This window comes from Humulus lupulus, chromosome 5 (assembly GCF_963169125.1).
Source record: "Humulus lupulus chromosome 5, drHumLupu1.1, whole genome shotgun sequence".
Classification (NCBI taxonomy): Eukaryota; Viridiplantae; Streptophyta; class Magnoliopsida; order Rosales; family Cannabaceae; genus Humulus; species Humulus lupulus.
The window spans coordinates 105,780,636-105,804,193 of NC_084797.1; the positions used below are offsets into that span (position 1 = coordinate 105,780,636).

The 23,558-nt window shown below is 38.8% G+C and overlaps 1 protein-coding gene across 1 annotated transcript; it reads right to left on the minus strand.

Annotated features, from left to right (window-relative positions):
* Positions 1 to 6,542: 6,542 nt before the first annotated feature.
* LOC133777641 (transcription initiation factor TFIID subunit 5-like) lies at positions 6,543 to 8,402 on the minus strand. Its single transcript, XM_062217326.1, has 6 exons — positions 8,239 to 8,402; positions 8,073 to 8,142; positions 7,952 to 7,991; positions 7,453 to 7,611; positions 7,302 to 7,378; positions 6,543 to 6,704 (listed from the first exon to the last, which is right to left on the minus strand). The coding sequence occupies exons 1-6, from the start codon at positions 8,400 to 8,402 to the stop codon at positions 6,543 to 6,545; spliced, it is 672 nt and encodes a 223-aa protein (XP_062073310.1).
* Between the last annotated feature and the right edge of the window lie 15,156 nt (positions 8,403 to 23,558).

Genomic DNA, 23,558 nt, shown 5'->3' on the forward strand with positions numbered 1-23,558 from the left:
TCACTTTCCGGGAGGTCACGTCCCCGGAGCTTGTCATTAATATGATTTCGGAGGTCATCTCCGCGAGGTCGGGCTTTTTCCCCTTTGGCCTTCTCATACTTGGCCTCCAACCTTCTTCTTAGGTCCACCGTGGACCAGCTATCTTCGGAGTGCGAGTTCGCAGCCCGACCGTCCTGATTGACGGAATCACTGGGGCGGTTGTTCCTTCCCCTAGGCCTGGGTGCCTTAGCACCGGGCCCTTTAGGCACAGAGTGCCCCCTTGGGGCTGAAGGGCGTCTGGGCTTAGGAGCGCCAGAGACCTTCTGCGCGCGGGGGGGGCAGTCGGCCTGGTGATTCACGCCTTTAGGACAGGGGTCAGCACGCACAGGCTCTCCAACTTTTTCTTTGCCCTTGTTAGGGGCGGCTTTGGATGGTCCAGCACCGGCTGGATCCGGCATGGGGGCATCAGCACCACCTCGAACAGAGGTATCCTCGTCCGAGTCGCCTAGATCTCCGAACTTACTTTGGAGGCGTTCCATCATGCGTTGCATTCTTTCGGAGACGCGCTCCTGCTCAGCAAGCTTGGCCTTAGTGGCCACCAGTTCTTCGGCTACTTGGACCAGTTCTGGGTCCTTCTCATAGTAGCAGCCGTCCTTGTAATAACCGTCTTGGACATACTCTTCTTCGTCTTCTAAGTATGTTGTATCTTCGGTACTGACCTGATCCTGGCGGGATGTCGGGTCTTCACCTCGATAGTCTAAGGGTTCGCTTTGCACCACATCTTCCATCACGGTATCGGGGTTGACCGTAGCATTTTTGTCAACAGCGGATTTTCGCGTAGTCACCATCTCTTTAGTACGAAGTGAATACAAAAAACGTACACAGAAAAAGAGCTGACTAACAACTTCCTACAGCTCTCAATGAAAGCACCAAAATGTTTACCGAGTTTTTCGGAAACGAATAACTAACAGAATAATAAAAAGATAAGAACTGTAGAAATACTGAAATGTAACTAAACAAACAGTGTTTTTACGTGGTTCAGGCGTTAACAAGCCCTAGTCCACGAGTCGATGTTATTATACTTGGAAAAGGTTACAGTAAGATGGCTGGTGCATAAGAACTTCACACACTCACAATGTTTCTCTCGAGTTCTCTTGAAGAAGATGAAGCTAGAGAGATTTTGGTAGAGTTTTTGCTATGTGATCTCTCGGTCCCCCCCCTTCTTGTAAAATGAAGGGGCCTTTATAGCTAGGGTTTCGGATTAGGGTTTTTCTCCACGTACATGGGTCTTAATTACACCAGCCATAAATAGGGGATACAATTACTGTAGTCGCATGGCTACAAGACTCTATGTGGATATATTTACGTGAAAGTATGGGGAACACACAAAGTCAGCCGTCTTTTCCAAGTTGTCAGCGGAACAGTAGGCGAAAAGGTACCTTTAGGCGTGCTGGGATGTGTGCGGCTTTGTCCTGACGGGCGTGTCAGGCGGGATCCTGTGTCAGACGGATATCATTCCAAATATGCCCTCTCCCGGACTCGACAGTTCGGTTTTGTTCTGTGCGAGGCACGGAACTGTTTCCGCGGAGACCACTCGAAGGGCCTCTCCTGGAAGGGGCCTCCCCGAGGGGTATCCTTCGGGAGTCCGGGAGAGTCAACGAGTTTCCGTGTTGTGCTTGCTTGGAAGAGTAATCCGGATATCAAACAGGGGAGGCGAAGCCTTTCTGTCCATCCGCGAGCTCTGGTCACCTACCGTGAAAGACATCGATAATTCTGCTTCCCCGAAGTCATCAATCTAAACGCTATCCGGAAATCTGGATAACACCTAGCATTGAAAATATTAAGGCAGGGCTATCTTTGGCCCACCTTGATGAAAGACTCCATCTCGTATGTTCACAAATGCGATAAATGTCAGCGCTTCGCCACAGTTGCCCGAGCTGCTCCAGTCAAGCTAATGATGATCTCATCCCTGTGGCCATTTCCGGTGTGGGGAATCGACCTAATAGGATCTCTACCAATGGGCTAGGGAGGAGTTAGTTAAACGATGGTGGCAATCGACTATTTCACGAAGTGGGTCGAGGCCGAACCTTTGGCGACCATCACCTCAAAGAGAGCCCTGGACTTTGTAGTGAAGAATATTGTATGTCGGTTTGGGCTTCGTAAAAAGATCGTGTCAGACAATGGGACCCAGTTCGACAGTGAGCTCTTTAGTAACTTCTGTTAAAAATACGGTGTTATTAAGAGTTTCTTCTTAGTAGCATATCCCAGGCCAATGGGTAGGTTGAGGCTGTGAACAGAACCCTAAAGGCGAGCCTTAAGAAAAGGTTAGATGAGGCCAAAGGAGTATGGCCCGAATAGCTCCTGCATGTACTTTGGGTATAACGAACTTCTCACAGAACCTCCACGGGACACACTCCTTTCTCCTTAACTTTTGGAAGTGAGGTCGTCCTTCCAGTCGAAGCTATAGTAACCACTCACAGGCAAAAGACATTTAGCTAGGAATAGAATGATGAATTACTTAACGCATCTCTCGACCTGATTGACGAGAAATGAGAGGATTCACAATTACAACTCGCCCATTATCAACAAAAAATCACTCGTTTCTTTAATTCTAAGGTCAAGAGACTTAGTTTTTTATTAGGCGACCTGGTTCTCCGAAGGGTTTTTCTTGCGAATAAGGATCCCAAGGACGGCGTTTTAGGCTCGAACTGGGAAGGAACCTTCAAGATAGCTCGACTGAATGGGGAGATAGTCCCGCAGACCTGGAATGCCATGCATTTAAAAAAGTATTATCAATAGTATAGTCATCTATGTAATGCTTAATTATAAAAGCCATATAGTTAAATACAGATGGATTTTTAAATAATTTTTATTGTTAAGGTTATCTTAGCTCATGTATTGATGTTTGTAAAAGAAACCAAGAAAGTCTCTACATTCTAGTTACTTAGGGGGCATATAACCCGAGGTGGATTAGAAAAAGATCGCTAGATAAGCTTAAAATACTTAAGACCCTGGACACAACCAGGTATAAAACTACCCTGGATACAACCAAGTCAAAAACTTAGAAGCTTGGAAAATTTAATATTCGATGGCTTTTCAAGAACTCGAGATGTCAATAAGCATAACACGAACTAAGTTTTAATCATTTAAAACTCTGGATACAACTAGGTACAAAACATGGAAAGTTAGGAAAATTGTTTAAAATCAAGGGCTTTTTAAGGCTCTCAAGTTGTCAATAAACCTAACACGAACTAAATATTCTAAATCCCGAATACAACCGGGTCCAAGGCCTGATTTTTAATAGGTATGATATAAATAAACACACAAAGTTTGGATAAAACCGAGCTCAAAATATCTATCCCGATCTAAAAATCGATTCCTAAAATCTCAAATGTACAAGTCTAAGAAGTCATAAACACGAGAGATAATAAGGGAAAGATAAATAGATAAGAAGTTAGATATATAAATTGAAAATAAAATTGGCCCGAGGAGAAAAACCTCGAACTGAGCCCAAAGGCAATTGTTTACAAACAAATATAAAAAATAAAAACAAAAGGAAAAAAAATTGTCACTGGGCTCCTCCAGGTTGCTCTGAGGATGTAACCTCCACTACAAGAAAAAACAGTATTCATAACACTTAAAAACTGCTAACCGGGACTATTGATAGCACTTCTGAAAATGCTAACATAGCCCCTGTTATTAAAAGTCCAGTCTTTTCTATAACAGTTTTTGAATGTTATGTTCGGTGTTATCTTAAACTATTCAATAACACATTTTTAGGTGCTATAATATTCAAATAATAACATTTAGATAGAGTTTTTGGTTATAAATTTGAAGTTTAATCTTGTACTTTTTTCATAACACTTTTCAACTGTTACATTTGATTATTTTAATAGCATTTTTAGTTTGTTATATTATATAAATCATAACAATTTGTTTCGCTTATAATATGTTTTTAAATCGTAACATATAGTAATAAAATTTTGTTACTTTAGTGTGGATAATATATTTTAAATTTTATTTTAATAAGTATACTTATATGGTTTTTTTTAATTAAAAGATCTTCATTATTGTATTTTGATAAAAAAAAAACAAAATTAATCATAAAATGTAATTCTCAATAAATTGATAAACCATAAGTATTACATTAAAAAATAACTAATTCAAACCATGAATGTGTCTACTTCATAAGATATTAGTTCTAACTTAAGTTTGAAAGCATAACATAATAAAGTTTTATAATCTTGAACATTTTTTACTTCAAACTATAGTTTGGATGATGTTGTTGCTGTTGCTAATGCTATTGTTGCTGTTGTTGTAGGTGTTCTTCAGATTGTTGTGCTTGACTATGAACCCCAGATGGCGTACTAGTCCTTCGAGGGAACTTGTTCAAACTCTCTGAAAAATAAATAGAGAAAGATAAGCAGTCAGGTTTGGAGAGCTGATACCACAAACCTAACATACAATTAGCCCCATTTAAATCATTACTAACTATAATCAACATGAACAAAACAGAATTCAGAAATCCAAATATAAATAAGCATAATATAAAACAAAATGAAGATTCAAACAAAGCTTGGGAACAACTGCAAGATGAAAACTAAAATAAATAAATAATATAACAAGTGAATGCAAAGCCAATCCCATAACTATCATATAAACTATAACCTACCAAAGCTATAAATAAGAAAAGAGAATACAATGCAAATAAAATCAAACTTGTCAAACAACTTGCTGCCATTAAGAGAATACAGTGAATGTATATCAATATGTTTCAGTATATTTGTATTTTACTGTTTTAACAAGTTAATAATGAGTTCATACAACCATGTAAAGATAAGGCAGTAGAAGAGGTATAGAAGAAATTTCTGCTTGAGTTTCACATACAATAAATTCAGTATTCTAACACTTAAATTGTGTCTGAAGTTAGCATAATATTATAACAAAAATAAAAGTAAGAGAAGTAATAAAATAGAATATCAAATTTAAGAAACATGAAAAATTTAAATTCTCATTTCACAGACAAAAGGATCTCTAGCTCTCATATTATGTCATGGTGTTAGCCAAGGGTGATGAGGGTGCATCTAACCTTGTAAGAACCTTAGGAACTCCACTAGTATCCCTTGTCATCTGCAAACACCAATATAAAGGTTCAGGACATAGTTGGTACATACCCTTTTAGATATTTCAAAATCTAATGCAGGCATAAGCCTTTATTTTGATGATATGGTTGAAAATGTTTTACATTTCAGCATCCTTATTATGATCTTTAATATGTACACACCATTCAGATCAAAGACTCATCAAAACCAAAGAAAGTTAAAAAATAAGCTAGAAATATTTTCTAACTACATGAGAGAAGAAGAAATCAGATCCCTCCAGTGAAGATAGCAATTGATTATAGGTGCTAACTCAAATTTTAATTTTTTGGTATTAATACAGCAGAAAAGTAAGCTTAGCCAAAAAAAAAAGGAGAAAGAAAGAAAGAAAAAAAAAAGGAGTTATAACATTACAAAAAAAGGCAATGAGCAAAGGCAGGTCAAGTATTTAATAGAGGTTAGTGAAAAAGCTTCTCACTTTAGGGTGGGCACTATTAGGATTGCAGGGACTTGAGCACCATAAGATATTGTGTTTAAAATTACCAAAATAACAATTTAGTAAATCTTTTTTTTTCCTCATTGGTGGTAGGTACTGTAAGGAAACTTAGTGACTGAATGAATAGAATCAATTCTCATTAATGAAGTAATGATACAAAAGAGTATATATACAGAAAAGACCAAAACTAATAAAGTAACTAATCTACAAAATAACAATAATTAGTTACAATGAACAACTAACTAACCAAAACAGTTAGTAGCTATAAAAATTGGCCTAACAGGTACCACATTTTAATGATCTTTTGAATCTTTCTAGGGAATATTTTAATGATCAAGTGCCATCAAAGGTGAGTACAAAAAGTATCCTAAGCAGTCAACACTTAATGATCCTTTGAAAAATTTATCATGACAGCAGAAAAGCTACAAGTTATACTATTATAATAATTAGTTTTTCAAAATTGATAAATCAAATCAATAAAATTACTCATAAGCAAAGGAGATTACATAGCAAAAAGAGATTGAGGCATAGAGAATGTTTCAACAATTTACGCTAGCAGCAATTTATTGTTTCAACAATTTACTAGTTGCTTCATTAACATAGATATGAATATAGTAGACAATTTTATAGAGAGAGCTACAATTATAATATGAGATTCAGATTCAGATTTTACCCAAAATTGCAGAAAAAAAAGATGACACTTGGATTTCTAGAGAAAATCTAAAATGACAGAGAGAGGCTCAAATTTTACACCTTAAACATGAAATGTTGTAATGAGATAGATAAATGCTTCAATACAAGGGAAATGAGATAGGCATGCCATTGCACACACTGATAATGATAAATGAAACCTCAATCAGAATTAGTGTATAAGAACTAGACTAGATCAGTAAGTTTAGACAACATTAAAGCACTCTTCTGGATTAAGGTTGTTGTTGTTCAACAATATAAATAACATCAAAGCAATACTAGTTCCCTTTTATAACACGTAATAAAGTCAGAGAGAAACTAACATCAACATCAGATAAATGCCCTGCGATTATTCGCAAAGGTTGTATTCTTTCCATAGACCATATCCTTGCTGTCCGGTCGTGTGATGCACTAGCGAAATAGTGTCCTACAGGACTATACTGCTCCGAGAATTCATAACCAAAGAAGTTAATATATAACATTAAAATCATTACTAAGGAAAGATGACCATTATTTAATGTGGTGAAGGGAAAGAGAAGAGACAAAGTAAAGAAGTCAAAACAATTGTATGGCAGAAAATAGTAATAACACAAGTAATTGAATAGGTACAAAAGTAAAACCAATACCCCTAATATCGCTTTTTTTTTAACTTGAATTTAAAGAAGCAAATTCTTTTTGAGAGAAAAAAAAAGTAAAGTAGAGGAAAATCTAAAATTCTATAACACCTTATTGAATATATTTATAAAAGTTATAAATTTTAGAAAATTGCATCCAAACAAGAGAGAAAAAAAATCTCAATTTTTATTTGAATCCAAACAAGAGAGAAAAAAAATCTTTTGGATTTTCTTTTTTCCATCCTAGAATCCAAATTCCAAATAGAGGGCAAATGTTTAAGTGGCCAAGAAAGGAAACTAAAAAGGAGAATGCACACACACACACATATATATATTGGCCACTCATTTCATGTCAAATCAACAGCAGAGATGCAAAAGAACTGCTAATATGAACAATTTACAACTGAAAATTATGAGATATACCTGTACATCCCATACTGGGTAATTATGACCCTTGTAGCAAACAAGATTTGCATTTAGTTCAGTGCTCCATAACCGAACTGCACGAAAACAATGTGATTCTTTCATAAACAAAACAAAGAGGGAAAGAGGGAGAGAGAATAGATGACTGTACTTGTTGAATCGGCTGAAGAGGAAAGTATAAAATCTCCCACAGGACTAAAAGAAGCTGAATAAACTGGTCCTGAGTGCCCCTGAAATAAGGTATAGGGTCTTTTTCCACCATTTAAACCAAACTCATTTGGATTTGCATCATCGTCACCCTGCAAAACAGCTGATAGCAGCAGTATTTTAAAAATAAGATATGATTTGACCAAAATACAGAATACAGAGCAAACAAAACATACATGTCAACAAACTAACATAGCTTTAATAAACCTAAAGAGATATTACCATCCTTAACTAGCTTTTAACTCCATGACTGCCAGCAATTTTTTAACCAAATGTTTGTTGCACTTACAGCCGAAAAAACCTAGCAATTTATGAAGGCTTAAATTGTGTGTCTATATATCCTAGACTAATTTATACACTGTAAAACATGTGCATATCTTTTTTTTAACTTTGATTTATGTACAAGAATATCTCAACACAGTAGAAACAGAGGACTGACTTACAACCAACAGCCTGTTGCCCAAGCTTTGCCATATCCCAAATCTGCACAATGTGTACCAAATTTAGTAGAAAACACAAAAAATTGACATGTCACATGCAACGAAAATGTAATCAAGAACAAACCTTCAGCGATGAATCTGAAAATCCAGCAGCAACCAATGACCCGTCAGGGGGTATAGTTGAACAGTTTAAACTAGAAAAAGATAAACAGGAAGATAAGAAATTGAGAAATTTTTTTTTACTAAAACAGAAAGATAATGTTGAACCGAAAAAAAATCGAAGACAATACCCATTATGTGCATTGATAAATATATAAAAACTAACGGATGGCAGAGCAACACTGCTCAGCTGTACACGGTTTCTCAAGTCATCAAGTATAAACTGCTCAACCTCTACTGAACTGAAGCAACAAAATAAAAGATTAATCAAATAACCTAGATCAAAAGTTAACATTACAAAAACAGTGGTAGATTTCCCTTTTTTTTGCTAGAATAAACATCATAGGTATGCAAACACTAAGACTAAATCCCTCTGAAAGACTTTGATTGGCAGAGAGAATTAAAACTGGAAACAACATATTCCATCATAAATAGATCTATATAAACTATCGAGAATAGTCACATTCACACAAAACCAATATACATAAACTATGTTCCTCAAGCTATACAAAAGCTAAAAATATGCATCCTCATATCTTACAGCAACTATAAAAATATGGCAACTACTTAAATTTCCTATTACTAACAAACATATATGGGAAACTGTCATATAGAAAGAAAAAAAAAACCTCTTTTAGGCTACTAAATAACTCTCTGTAGGTTGACCAAGTTTTAAATAATTAATTTTGAAAAGAAGAATGATGCTTATCATTCCTAAATAATTTTGAATGAAAATGAAAAAGGGAAAAACATGTGATAAATACTGAGATCAGAAGACAAATGAAAAAGGAATGAATAAAAGCCATTTAGATTCCATTTTAACTTCAACATACCAACATGAATCAATGGATCATAAGTGTAATACTCAGAGCACAAAGAGGGGGTAACAGAAAAAAGCAAACCCGATTGAAACATGATAACTTTGTTGACTCACCCCCCAATGTATTTCCTTCTGATTAATCTGACTGACTACATCCTGGCTGCTGCCAGTCAATGTAACAGCCTCCGCATCATCAGAAATTGAGTTGGGCTGTCCAGGAGAAACTGCAAACCAGTACACATGCATACATTACACATCATATAAAAATAAAGGAAGCATTTTTACATAAGCAGTAAAAGAAGAAACATGTACCTTGAAAGTTGATATGCTCATTGATAATACCAAGTACAGTGGTAGATTGAGACTTATGCAGAAATTGCAGAAGAAGCTCATAAGAATACTGAGAAGACAACAAGTCATGAGTTTTTTTATACTGCTGCCTCACTGATTCAAGTATACGTATAAATAAGAATTCAGGCAAACAATGGAACCATGAAACACAAAAATTTTACTAAAAGGAGCAAGAAGATTTATTGAGCTTGTGAAACAGAAGTACCAGAACAAAAGACAGACCCAGATTTATACTAGTTTTTGTCTCCTTTCATTTATACTAGTTTTTTCAAACAACTTCGTTTTTGTCTCCTTTCATTTATACTAGTTTTTTCAAAGACAAAACAATATTTTTATGATTGAAACACACACAAAGTAATAAGAGAAGAGCAGCAAGAGCATATCCTCAAAAAAGGAACAAAAAGAAAATTAAAAAAATTTATAAATGATCCTACCTACTGAAGTAAAGAAAGTAAACACATATATTTAAAACTATTTGAAGAACAAGACACAAAGGAAATGAAGAAACAATTACATCATGTACACACCTGTAGTAGTACAGTTTTAAACAAAGTTGCTTGCCATGTTGAAAATTATTTTCCAATTCAAATAGAAAGGAAAACACAGATTCAAGCTTCATAAAAACTCATACACAAATTCAAAACATACTGAGTTTATAAAGAGAGCCAATATAAATATTAAAACTTGGTAATTTTCAATACCGAACGGTGTCGAGAAGAGAGGAATGGGCATCTGAAATGAGGATTGAGTCAAAACATAGGGGCTTTCCACCTCACGTGCCATCTATTACTCTCCAATCAAGCAAACCACTCATTCTGAAGAACAAAAAAACTCAATCTGAATACTTTATTTTTTATGCTTATAGTGTCTCAAACCAAAGAATACAAAATGGATTATATTACTAAGCCAATGATACAGGAGAAGACAAACCAGAAACAAAACTAGGCTGCATAGCACACCACTATCAGAAACAAAATTCCCAAAACTATCAGCATGTATAGCATGTTGTAAACAGTAAACACAACTAGGATAAACAAACAAACTATATACAGAAACATAAAACACAAAAACTCTAAATCTAAAACCAATATAAAAAACAGAATACCCAAAGATGATGCCTAAGAATAATGGTATAAGTTTAATCATAAATGTGATAATAGACAAATAACAGGGACTTTAATTTAAATTACAACATCACCGAAAGATGAAATAAGACTTAGCAGGCTCTCATTAAGATCTCTTTTGAATAATAAACAAACTATTATTTTGGCATAATGAAGATTGAAAAAGAAAACAGGGACATACGCATAACCAAGAGTGGCTCTACTGATGAGCCCAAGAAGCAAAGAACCTTGAAACAGCATGCTTGGAACCTGCACCAGGTCTCCCGTGGCATCAGGATTAGATGAAAGCAGCAGACCAACAACAAACATTGAAAAGGACAATGCAGCACCTGTAATGACACCTTAGAACAAATAATAAAACTTATCTCAAACTAACACTCAAACAATTAAACAAACTGTTATGAACAAGAAATTTTCAAACAGGTTCTTCAACACGCAGCAAGAACCAACACTTTCACAACATTTGTGCTCTCAAAAGTTTCTCTCTTAACACATAAAAGCTCTTTGCTCTTTCTTGTATTCTTGCTCAGCTAAATGGACAAAAATACTAGCAAACTAAAGCATGAAGAAAAAAATAACAACTTTTCCTCAAAATTGGGTTAAAAGATGAGCAATATTTGCTGACAAGCCAATACTGCAAAACATGAAAAATGATCACCAATCACATAAATTTGACCTTCTTATAACAACACATTTATAAAAACCTCATATCTCTTACAGGTTATGTATGCAAGCCACCCTTTTGAAAAGATGGTAGAAGGCTAACTTGGACTAAAACAAGATACAGATGGCTTGAGAATGCCCAAAGAGGGTGACATGATATCTTTTATGAACACTTAATAGAAAGTAAGGAAAAAACACTGAGCAAGATACTTACCACTGAAACTGAAGTTACAAGGTCATACATCATTATCCCTGCATCTGCTAGAGCTACACTAGCGCATGAAATCACAACAGGCAAATCACCTACAACCAAAAAAGGATAAAGCCAAAGAGCATGCTAATTACCTTGCTTTCTTGTATACTGAACAGGAGCTAAATTCTGACACGGAAAGACCAAATTGCACAAGAACATAATAAATGAATCTTTACATTTCTTGCTCTTCTTATAGTACTGCAAGAACCCATTTTTTCTATGATTGCAAATAGACATTAAATTTTTTTGTTAATATATAATCTCATCTAAGCATATATACTTATTCAAACAAAAAGTAAGATTCCTATATCCCAGACATCCTTCACATGCTGGCCAATTCCTATATCCCAGCTAACACTCAGCACAATGTGGCTCATCAAAACAATAACTTACAAGTGCAACAAAAAGAATCTTCGGTGCACAAGTAAAAATTCAAATCATGTATCAATAAGACATTATAAATAAACTATCACAGGTACTTAGTAATTGTACTTTATGAAAACTAAAATGTGGGAAAGGAGGCATCATACTGTGCCTAAGCATAACATGAGTTTGGAAACTCAAAACAATTATCAAACCCATAAATGTTGTAGAATAACCTCACTAAAGTCAAACCCGTCGAATAAACCACCGTCGCAAGCACCGTCGCACCCATGAGCGAGCCACGCCGTAGACCCACGAGTCATGCCTCCCTGTCACACGACCCAAGCCGTGGGCCTCCACCACCTTGTTACACACCTGCAATAAACAAAGAGAAAGAAAGAAAGATTGAACGATAGAGTAGCTCAGAGAGAAAGATAGAGCGAGAGAGAGTTACCGTTGAAGAATGATGTCATCGCACTGTCCCTCTCCAAAGCTAGTTTCCGAGAGAAGCCCCTGCACACTTCCATTCACCCGTCGACCATGTGAAAGAAATAGAGGGAGAAGAACAGAGAGAAAAGAGATCGAGAGAGAGTCAGAACGGTTAGGGCAGAGAGGTTCCATTTCAGAAAGAGAGCTTTTTTTTCTGATTTTATATAATCAGAATGTGAATTAAAAGGAGGGGACGAAGTAAAGGCGCCATATTACTATTTTATTTGGCGCCTGAATTTCATTTGCTGTTTACTCCGTGTTTTCATTTACTTATTCAACAATAACATTTTAAAAATTATGTTATATTTTATCGTAATATTTACTCATATTTGTTGTAGTGCTCCTCGCCTTTCTGCTTGCTCGCAACAGAAGCATCCCTCGTTTCTGACGATTCTAGCAAGATCCGAGCCTTGAATTTTTCAAGGTACGGATCCCACAACGCGGGAGACATGAAAGAAAAGTACCCATCCTGGTTAAAGGCCCAGCAATGGTATAACATATCTTCCATGGACGACAAGGAGGCCGCCTTCTCCACTTTGACTGCAGCCTCGGCTACGAGCAGTTTTTCTTTGGCTTCATAAACCTCGGCCTGGAGTTGTGCAGTTTGAGTTTGGAGAGCAACCAAGGAAATCTTTGCAGCCTCCTTGCTTTCTTGAGACGAGGCGAGGGCAAACTTGACATCATATTCGCACTTTTGAGCAGCCGCAAAGGCAGCTTTGGCACCCTACTCGTCCTCTTGAGTCATTGTCAGGGCAGTCTTGGTAGCATTTATTTTTGCCTAGAGCTCATCGAAACTAGCCCTAGCCCAGGCTATATTGCGATATTGAGCTAGGGTAGACTGCAAAATAACAAGGCAAGTCATATATATCCTTAGACACGATAAAAACAAAGATGTCACCAAGGAAGGATAACTTACGGGAAGTTTCATCCCCAAGGCTGACTCCTAGACGTTCTCCGGGCTCCGCTCCTCGATAGTCCTCAAGTCCCTCAAGCTGGCCTTATAGTCCTGCCCCACCATGTGGCTCCCCGTCTCATAAAGGATTCCCCGAAAGGCTTCAGGAATTTTCTCTAGATCCTGGGGATCTACTAGTATTGGGCCTCTTCACAACAGGGCCTGGCTTGGAAAGCGGTACGGAGGTCAGGAGCTTCGGTTTGTTCCATCTCTTCACCTGAAAAGAACAAGAGGGGATTAGTTCTCAAATAAAGTAAAAAACACACAGAAAGAAAATAAATAAAGATCCTACCCTCCGGGCTGGGGGAGGAGTCTATTATCACAACCTTCGACCTTGGGGCTACTAGAGGAGAAGGAGAGTCTATGACTAGTATTTCTTGGATCCTAGGAGGTTCAGGCTCTGGTTCTACCTCGGGGCTGGACTCATCTACGTACTGCATAAATCCAGGGGCATAGGCGCCCTGGAGCAGAGAAGGCTAGGTCTTACAGTTGGTCCCGTACCCCTCAAAGATGGCAGACCTAAAATTTAAGGTATTATCAACAACAATGGTGCCCTTAGGATAACTATTGTCATGACGCACCACCAAGTTGTCTACACACTGGAGCACGGTGATATTATGGTCTGGGTTGTTAGGATGATGATGGATGAGCTAATTTGCGTTAAATCTAACTAAGTTAAAATTGGAAACAACCCTATCTAGTTCCCTATAAGGATATGGGTTACCTTGGCTGGAGGGGCTGGCTGCTGCCCCTGATGCAGCTCGCTCTAAATTGGGTTTTTGAACAGCCTTAGGAACCCGCCTCTTTCGCACAAGAGGCACCTCATCCTCGCCTTCAATGGCCGGCAAGGCCTCTTCTTTAGAGGGTGGGAGCTCATGGATTACTGGGAGAGTAGCCCGGGTCGTTAAGGCCAACGTCTGGCCTTCGCCAATAACCTGGCACGCCACCATCGTGACGTCATTCACGATCTGGCAGCAGTTCTTCTCACTGGGGGGCAGCCCAAACAACTTCTCGTACTGAAACCCAAGGGTCACGGACTTCATCGTCCTCGAAAATATGGCTAGACGAATAATAAACTCAGTTAATACATGTATAAGGGAAATATCTTGGAAAGAATAAAGTTTCACGAGCTGAGATCAGAGCATAAAAAACTTACGAGGACTGTTGAAGTATCTGTGTTCACAATTTTGGAACTCGTTCGACATAAAGAAAAAGTCTTTATAGTCATTGGGGTGGCTTGGGAGCTTGATGACCGGAGCAGAATTGGAGAACTTGGCAAGGTAGTAGAACCCGTCACCTCGACCTCTTTGTTTCGAGCTGACTTTGAGGCAAAAGAAATATAATATATCTGCCGGAGTGGGGACCTCCCACTCATGCTTCAAAAACAGGTATTTCATCCCCGCCAAAAGCCTATAAGAATTTGGGGGGAGCTGAAATGGAGCCAACTTCACGAAATTCAGAAAATCTGCGAAGTATTGGTCCAAGGGAAGGAAGCGACCTGCCTTCAAGTGTTCTTCACTCCAGGCCGCAAAATCGTCCTGGAGAGAGGAGCAGCTCCTTTTCCCTTTGAAAGTAGGTCGGGCGATGAGAACTCCGGCCCCGACCTCAATATTGTGGCTCAGCATAATCTTGTTCACCCTCCCTTGAGTAGTGATCTTGGATATGATTCTTTCCGCCTCGAAGAAGGCGTTGGGGTCTTCCACCACCTCTTTCTCCACCACTGGACTGAAGTGGGGAATAGGAGACTCAGGGGAGACCACCTTCCCTTTGTTCTTTTGCTGAGCAGAAGAACTAGATGCATTCTTCTTGGGTGCATTCTTCTTGGGAGCCATCAGATTGCCTAAAGAATGGAATGACCTAATTAGTGGGCGACCTAAGAGGTTTTAAAGGTTATAGTTCGAAAGTATGGAGGGGAATGTTTTAGTTTAGATGTACAAGCTGAGTTAGCCTCGGTCCCATCATGTGATGTCACGCACTACCCTAAGTTACGCACCTCGGTTTCCTAACAGACCCCTGATATTTAGGGATCCGTGTTTCAGAATATCAGGCCACTACTTTCGTTGGGAGGCGGTTTAGTGTAAAACCACCCAAGAAACGTGACCCCTAAGCAACCTGGTTTGGACCGTAAAATCTTTTCATCTTCTATATCCCCAATGGGTATTTCCTAAATTCGCCATGGATTACCCAACATTACCCAGAAATTACCCAGTTTTATGAATGTCATAGTTCTAAATATATTTTAGGACCTACTCATTAAATCTAAGTTGAAGCCTGTTTGCTAAAAACATCTAGGGGATAACCTAATATTGACTACTGTGAAGTGCGGGTGAGCATGGTGAAGAACAAAGAAAAGAACAATAGAAGAAAATTTTCTTCAAAACCAAAAGACGAGGCACTTATAGTATGTTCTTAGATGAAAAGAAATGGACTTTACAGGGGAAAGTTCCTGAAAGAATCCTAAGTAACTGGGTGCAACAAATGGTTTTTGGGTTTTTCTGAGAAAGAAGAAGGGTTCGGGGATACAGAAGAGAGGGAATACAGAAAAATTTCAAATGAAAAGTGGTGAAACTTGAAAATTGCCTACCCTATTTATACGTAAATGACATAAAGTAATTTGAGCCATCTGATTTTGTTAGTACAAGATCCAAAGGCCATGGTTAAAAAGAAAAAACAGCAGAAAAAAGGTGACAAGACAATTATTGTAGGCCTCGAAACCCGAACAGACGCCAATTGTGGTATACCACGTGTCCAGTACTTGAGAAGCAGGCAGGCATGGTTTAATGCAACAAAAGTCTAAAAGGCCCTACTATGTAGGTCAGAAGGTGATGGCATGAACCATGAGCAGGGACTTGGGGGGCAAATATTGTACCCTAATAACATCGCGAGTCCTTCACTCAGCTCAGGTAGAGCTGGAAAATAAATATATGGAGAAATTACCAAGGAAAAGATATATGTTTATTATCGACGTAAGCAACTCCAGTTTCACATGGGCACGTGTCGTGTTAGCCGTTCTGGGTTTAACCTCAGCTACAGACATGAAGGTTGTGAAGCACGAGCTCATGATATTCAAATGGTTGCCAAAGTACGAGCTCGGAGAGATATCCAGCTCATGACAATTCAAATATATTGCGTACCCACGGATCCCTAAATACTTGGGAACTTTTATACGATTATTTATGACCAGCCTGTCATATTTAATGTCCTAGATATTAGGAGCCAATTTATTTTATAATCAACTCATATCCCAGTATAAATGGGAATTGTTTGTGTTAAATGTAATAAATATGTAAATCCGTGATTGACTCACGCGGTTACCCAAACCCGTCCATGGAATTTCTCTATAAATGTTGAGAATATTGGAAAGGGAAAGGGATGATTATGATGTAATACTAAAACTCTGCCAAAATAGAGAGAGAAACAGCAATAATATAGACTCGTGGACTAGGTGGATTTTAACCACTGAACCATGTAAAAGGATTTGTGTTCTTTTGAATTTATTTCATATTTCGGTTTATTCTTAAGCACTAGTCAATCTTATAATTTCTAAAATACATTGTTGGTTAAAAACCGCGTCAACATTAGGTTACTTTTTTTTATATGGTTTTCAACATACCGCATCAAAACATAACCTGGTACCTCTGATGGTAACGTAATCTGAAACAAATTTAATAGGTTACTCTAGTGTTAACCTAATTTAAAACTAAATATCATTTGAAAAAATTGACATAAAACAAAAAAGAAATACATACAATTACACAAATATTCTGAAATGGAAATGGAAAGACATAGCCATGGACTTCGTGACAGGACTACCATGGACAAGTAAGTAGCACAACTCGGCTTAGGTCGTGGTGGATAGACTCACAAAGTCAGCTCACTTCCTCCCAATCAAGACTATGTACACTATGGACTAGTACGTAGACATTTTTGTTTGAGAAACTGTACGACAACATGGAATCCCTAAGACCATAGTATTTGATAGGGGTTCGGTGTTCACATCGACATTTTGGGGAAGCTTGCAGCAAGCCTTGGGTACTAAGCTAAGTCTCAGTACGACATTTCATCCTTAGACCAACAGACAGTCTGAGCGTACCATACAGATTTTAGAAGATATGTTGCACACTTGTGTACTATACTTTGGAGGATCATGGAGTATGTATTTACAACTTATAGAGTTCTCCTACAATAATATCTACTAGACAATGATTGGTATGGCGCCCTATGAGCTACTTTATGGAAGGAACTATCGGTCGCCGTTACATTGGGACGAGATAGGGGAAAGACAACTTCTTGGACCCGAGATTGTTAGAGAGCCTCAAGACACAGTGGAACAAATTAGAAAGCGTATGGTCACTGCTCAAAGTCGAAAAAAGAGTTATGCGGATGCCAAGCGACGAGATGTTGAATTCAAGGTCGGATATCAAGTCTTCTTACGGATATCTGCAATGAAATGAGTGAAGTGGTTCAAGAAGAAAGGCAAACTTTATCCCCGGTACATAGGTAATTTTGAGATATTGGACAAGGTAGGACCAGTAACATATAGATTAGCCCTACCGCCAGCTCTAGCAGACAACCACAATGTGTTTCACATCTCGATGTTGCGTAGATATGTGTCAGACCCATCCCACGTTCTCAAGTACGATACGTTAGCACTTCTAAATGACCTAAGTTATGAGGAATGACCATTTCGTAACCTGGAGAAGGGGGTAAAGGAATTATGGTCGAAGAGTATTCCGATAGTCAAGGTCTTATGGTGTAATAGTACAGAACAGGAGGCAACGTGGGAATTGGAGAAATACATCCGAGCACGGTATCCACAATTTTTTGGTACGTAAATTTCAAGGACAAAATTCTTTTAATTAGGGGAGAATTGTAGCGCCTCATAATTTTACTAAGTTAGATGGTAGTAGCTTATGTTGTAGTCTTTTAGTTTTCGTGGATATTGGTTCAATTCACGAATTATTTGGAAACTCGTAGAGATTGTTATGGATTTTATAAGTTTAGCCTAGTTTAGAAAAACTAATTTTATCATATTGTTTGATTAATGTAGTTGTTCCTAGAAATATTATTTATTTTAACCTAAGGTTTAGATAGAATAATTAATAATGTGACATTTTTCACATGGAGCCGATATATCGCCCCCTAGAATATTCTCTCAGATGCTAGGATCTCGTATTACTCATTAAAAGTGGTTTAAACAGCTTTAAGTATGCTTAAAATGTGCAAAAAATGTGGTTTAGAATATCAGTGTAAGCCGATATATCGGCCCCTATAGCTTATGCATCACGACAGCTGAAGGAGTATGAGTAGTGGTATCCTACCCATGATTTGGAGTCAGCAGCGGTGGTATTCGCACTGAAAATTTGGCGACATTATTTTTATGGGGAGAAGTGCGAGGTATACACTGACCATAAGAGTCTGAAGTATTTCTTTACACAAAAGGACCTGAACATGAGACAGAGGCGTTGGTTGGAGTTGGTAAAGGACTACGATTGTGATATTCTTTAACATCCGGGGAAAGCCAATGTGGTGGCAGATGCGTTGAGCCGGAGAGGTCTAGGTCAGTTATATAGTTCTATTCAGATCTCAAGAGAGTTAGCTGATGAGATGGTCAGAGCAGGGATAGAGTTGGTTGTAGGTTAGTTGGCCAATATTACTCTGCGGTCGACCCTGCTAGAGCGGATCAGAGAAGGACAGTTGGCAAATGCTCAGTTTCATAGGGTTAGAGAGGATGTCTTAGCGGGAGTAGCTAAGGACTATTCTATATCTGAAGTGGGTTTGCTTCGGTATCAGGGACGGATTTGTGTTCCAGCTAATGAGGGGATTAGATGAGAGATATTAGATGAGTCTCATATGACGTTGTACTCACTTCATCCGGGTACCACGAAGATGTATCAAGATCTACAGACTTTATATTGGTGGCTCGAGATGAAGAAGGATGTGGTCGAGTACGTTGCCAGATACTTAACCTGTCAGTAGGTGAAAGCTGAGCATCAGCGACCAGCAGGGTTGCTTCAGCCTTTGGGTATTCCTGAGTGGAAATGGGAGGACATTACTATGGATTTTGTGGGAGGTTTACCCAGGACAGTGGGGCTTCATGACTCGGTGTGGGTGGTAGTGGATAGATACACCAAGTCAGCCCATTTTCTACCAGTGAGATCAACATATACTGTAGATCAGTATGCAGAATTGTATGTGAGGGAGATCGTACGTCTCCATGGGGTTCCTAAGTCTACAGTGTCAGACCGAGATCCTATCTTCACCTCCAAGTTTTTGGGTGGTCTGCAGAAGGCTTTGGGGACTCAGTTGAAGTTCAGTACAGCCTTTCATCCTTAGACTGATGGACAATCTAAGAGGACGATTTAGGTGTTGGAGGATATGCTCAGAGCGTGTGTGATTGACTTTAAGGGTTCATGGAGTAAGTGTCTTCCGTTGATTGAATTTTCGTATAACAATAGTTATCAGTCAATGATTGGAATGGCTCCCTATGAGATGTTGTATGGGTGAGAGTAGATATTTCGGGCCAGATATGGTTCAGAGGACAAGTGAAGCTATAGAGAAGATCCGGGCTAGAATGCTCGCTTCTCAGAGCAGACAGAAAAGCTACGCTAATCCTAAGCGTAGGGACATGGAGTTTCAAGTTGGGGACCACGTGTTCCTTCGAGTTTCACCTCTGCGAGGGGTGAGGAGGTTTGGAAAGAAGGGCAAGCTAAGCCCTAGATTCATTGGACCATTTGAGATCCTAGAAAGGATTGGTCATGTGGCTTACAGATTAGCTTCGCCACCATCATTGTCTGGAGTCCATGACGTATTCCATGTTTCTATGCTCTGGAAGTACGTCTCAGATGTGACTCATGTGTTGAGATATGAGGACTTGGAGTTACAGACACATTTGGCTTATGAAGAGCAACCAGTTCAGATCTTAGATCGGAAAGATAAAGTATTGCGGAATAAAATGATTCCTGTTGTTAAAGTATTGTGGAGGAATAGTAAGGTTGAGGAGGCAACCTGGGAGCTTGAGACAGTGATACAGGATCAAGATCCCGAGTTATTCAGGTAAATTTTGAGGACGAAATTCTCATTAGGAGGGGATAGTTGTAACGACCCAAATTTACTAATAGGGCTTAAGGGCCTTGATTAGTGTTCCAGGAGGGCATAATTGGAATATATGTGATTTAATGATTTAAAGCATGTTATATGACTATTTGAATACATGAGATGCATGACTATGTGTATTAGTATGCATGTAGGCCCTGATTAGGTTAGAAGGACATTATCATAATTTTGGCCCGTTGCGGGCATAACTGTATATATATATATGTGATAATTGTTGAGACCACATTATTATGTGGATATATCTGTGATCTGTGATTCGAGACGATCCTAGTGAGCAGATTAGCGAAAAAGTAATGGCGGGAATTTGTACCCAGCTCGGGGTGTGCCTGGGGGTATAAATGGGAATTTAGTGAGTATATTGGAGTCTATTTTGACATCGAGGAATAAAATTGGTGATTAATTAAGTATCTGGAATTAAGAGGGAAATATTAGAGACACTCGAGAAAATTAGCGGGAATTGGGTAAAATGACCAAAATGCCCCTAAATGGATTGAAGGTTTAAAATTAAAAGGGAGGGCATAATGGTCATTTGGCTTGCAAGGCATAGGTATGCTGAGGCTTTATACTTAGTGGGAATTGTAGAAAAAGGTAGAAGGCTGTGGAAAGAAAGAAAAGAAGGAAAAGAAAGAAAAAGAAAAAGAGAGAAAACAGAGCAATTTTTCCAAAAGGTCGGTTTGTGGTTCTCTCACCATTTCTCTTCATTCTTCTTGGAACAAAACTCAGAAGGGAGTTAGGTTAAGCTGAGTAACAAGAATACTAAGCTAAGCTTGAAGGGTTGGCTAGGGGTAAGCAGGGTCACACCAATACTTGAGGTAAGCCTTTGGAGTTTTCAGTTTCAGGTTTGGCTAGTTTGAATAAGGGTATCTATGCTAAGTTGATGGAAATTTTAGGGGAACTCAAGCCAAGGAATTGAGGAAGAACAAGCTAAGGAGGTCTAGAGGCTAACTTGAAATCGAATTTCCAGCAAAGGTATAAATTCTGAGCTTTAAAATTTGATGTTTTGACTAGTTTCTGTTGAGTTTCTGAGTTTAGGGTCAACTATGGTGAATTTTGAGATTAGGGATGAATGTGCTTGTGTTTTGAATATTTGGGATGCTTGGGATGAGTGGAGTGTGTTAATAAGCTTGTTTTTGAGTTTGGTGAAGATTTGGAGAAGTTTTGGTTAAGTTTGGCTCGAGGAAATCGCAGGAAGGGAAAATGAGATGTTGCCTGTCTCTGACTAGCGCTACAGCGCTAGCCTTTGGGCGCTGTAGCGCTAGGCCATGCTTTCTGGGGGATTTTGGTTCTACTTGTAGCGCTGTAGCGCCCTCCTTAGAGCACTGTAGTGCTGCCCTGTCTTCAGAAAGGGATTTTAGGGTTATTTACAAGGGTTTTTGACCAAGGGTTCGAGGTTCGATTCCACCACCTTGTTTGGTGGAACTAGGACTTCCCGGGGGGCTCGGGATTGGTCCCGAGGCTAGGTTTTGGATTTGAGGTTTGGTGATGACTTTGATCTATTGTTGTGATTAGGTGAGAACTAAGGCTCGAGAGGGATCGTGTTCAAGGAATCAAGTGAACAAAGCTAGCGAGTCTAAAGGTAAGAAAACTGCACCCGGTTATATGTTTGTGATGGGACTAAGTGCTCCCGATATTTGTATAATGTCAGTGATGGTATTATTCCATGGGACATGTGATAGCGGCCTAAGGGTTCCATACACAATATTTGTGCACATGGCTTGGCTTGGCTACTGGTAGCCGAGGACAGCTTAATATTCACTGAGCTCGGTTTAAGCGGGCCGGAGTCAGTGGGATAACAGAGGGTGCGGCCTGAGGGCGCTAACCATAGTTATCATTTGTGAATTGATGTATGATTTGAGTTGATGTGTTTAGTATGCTGAATACTTGATTATTCTGAATGTCTATATGGTTGAGAATATGTTATGCAATATGAGATATTGGATTGTCTATTGATTGCTTATGCTCTGTTGTTGTGTTTTCTTGCTGGGCCTTGGCTCACGGGTGCTACATGGTGCAAGTAAAGGCAAAGGCAAGTTGGACCAATCCTGAGTTGGAGAGCTGCGGGGTTGAATGTACATAGCCAGTTGTTCGGTCGCCATGGCCGAGGAGTGGATCAGGACAGGGATTCCCTAATTGTCTGTTTTGCCTTAATATGGCAAATACTGTATTTAATTCTTGAATCTTTTGTAAATGGTTTTAATTTTAATATTTTTGGGATCCCGTGTAAATAGGGAATGTTTCTTTATGAGAAATGTGACTTATGAGAATAAAACATTTTCACCCTAGTTCCTTTATAGTTTCAGTAACACGATTTTAACTAAATGACTTGATTAGAAAGTCTAGCACTTTTATAAACACACAGTGTAACGGTCTTGGCTATCCAGGGCGTTACACAGACTCCAATGCTCATTGATTCGTCTTGCCTTTTTACTTACGTACAACATGAAACAACGCTCATTGATTATCTCTGGAATCAGGAATAAGACGATGAATTGGTCATTGTAATCTAGGCAGACCCTGAGGTTTCTGCAGGGTTGCGGTGTAAACAAGAAGCTATCGAGAGTATGGCTATTAGACGAAATCTTGAGGGGCAAGATTGTTACTCTTGTGAGAGTCTTGTTGAAAAGTAGAGTGAAGGCGGTGGGCCTTGGAAATTATGGTCAGAATTGCGGGTTTACTGACTGAAATGTTGGATAAATTTCGAGGACGAAATTTTTATGAGGAGGGGATAGTTGTAACAACCCAAATTTGCTAATAAGGCTTAAGGGCCTTGATTAGCATGCCTGGAGGGCATAATGGGATTTATGTGTGATTCTTTGAGATAAATGCATGGTTATGATTTAAAGCATGTTATATGACTAATTGAACATTGAGGCGCATGACTATGTGGTTAGTATGCATGTTAGGTGAAATGATATGCATGTGGACCCCGTTTGCATGATAGGGGTAAACTGGTAATTTTAGCCCGCTGAGGGCATATATGTGATAATTGTATTCTGTGAATTGTACCACGTGAGTGTGGTCTTATTGTTGTGATGCACGTGCCGAGACGGTCCTAGAGAGCTAGTCAACTTAAGAGTCACAACGAGATTTCTATGCCCGGCTCGGGAGGAGCCTAGGGGTACTTTGGGAATTTTATGGCTAAGTTGAGAGTTAGCGGGTGATGGTTATTGAAGATTTAGTAACCTGGGTAACCGTTAGTTACTGCTGAGAGTAACAAGTTAGGTGAAAGAAATGGTAGAATTGCAATATAAGAGAAAGGACTAGAGTGCCCTTGAGGTGTAGTTAGCAAAGGGTTTTGATGAAGGGGTAAAATGGTCTTT

Bases quoted from the DNA above. Each gene is read 5' to 3' on its own strand.
- LOC133777641 (XM_062217326.1), bottom strand. From the start codon at position 8,402: ATGTTAACTTTTGATCTAGGTTATTTGATTAATCTTTTATTTTGTTGC. The intron at 7,612-7,951 runs GTAAGTCAGTCC...TGCTGCTATCAG, and splicing joins TGGGCAACAGGCTGTTGGTT to CTGTTTTGCAGGGTGACGAT. The intron at 7,379-7,452 runs GTACAGTCATCT...GTTTTCGTGCAG, and splicing joins CTCTTCAGCCGATTCAACAA to TTCGGTTATGGAGCACTGAA.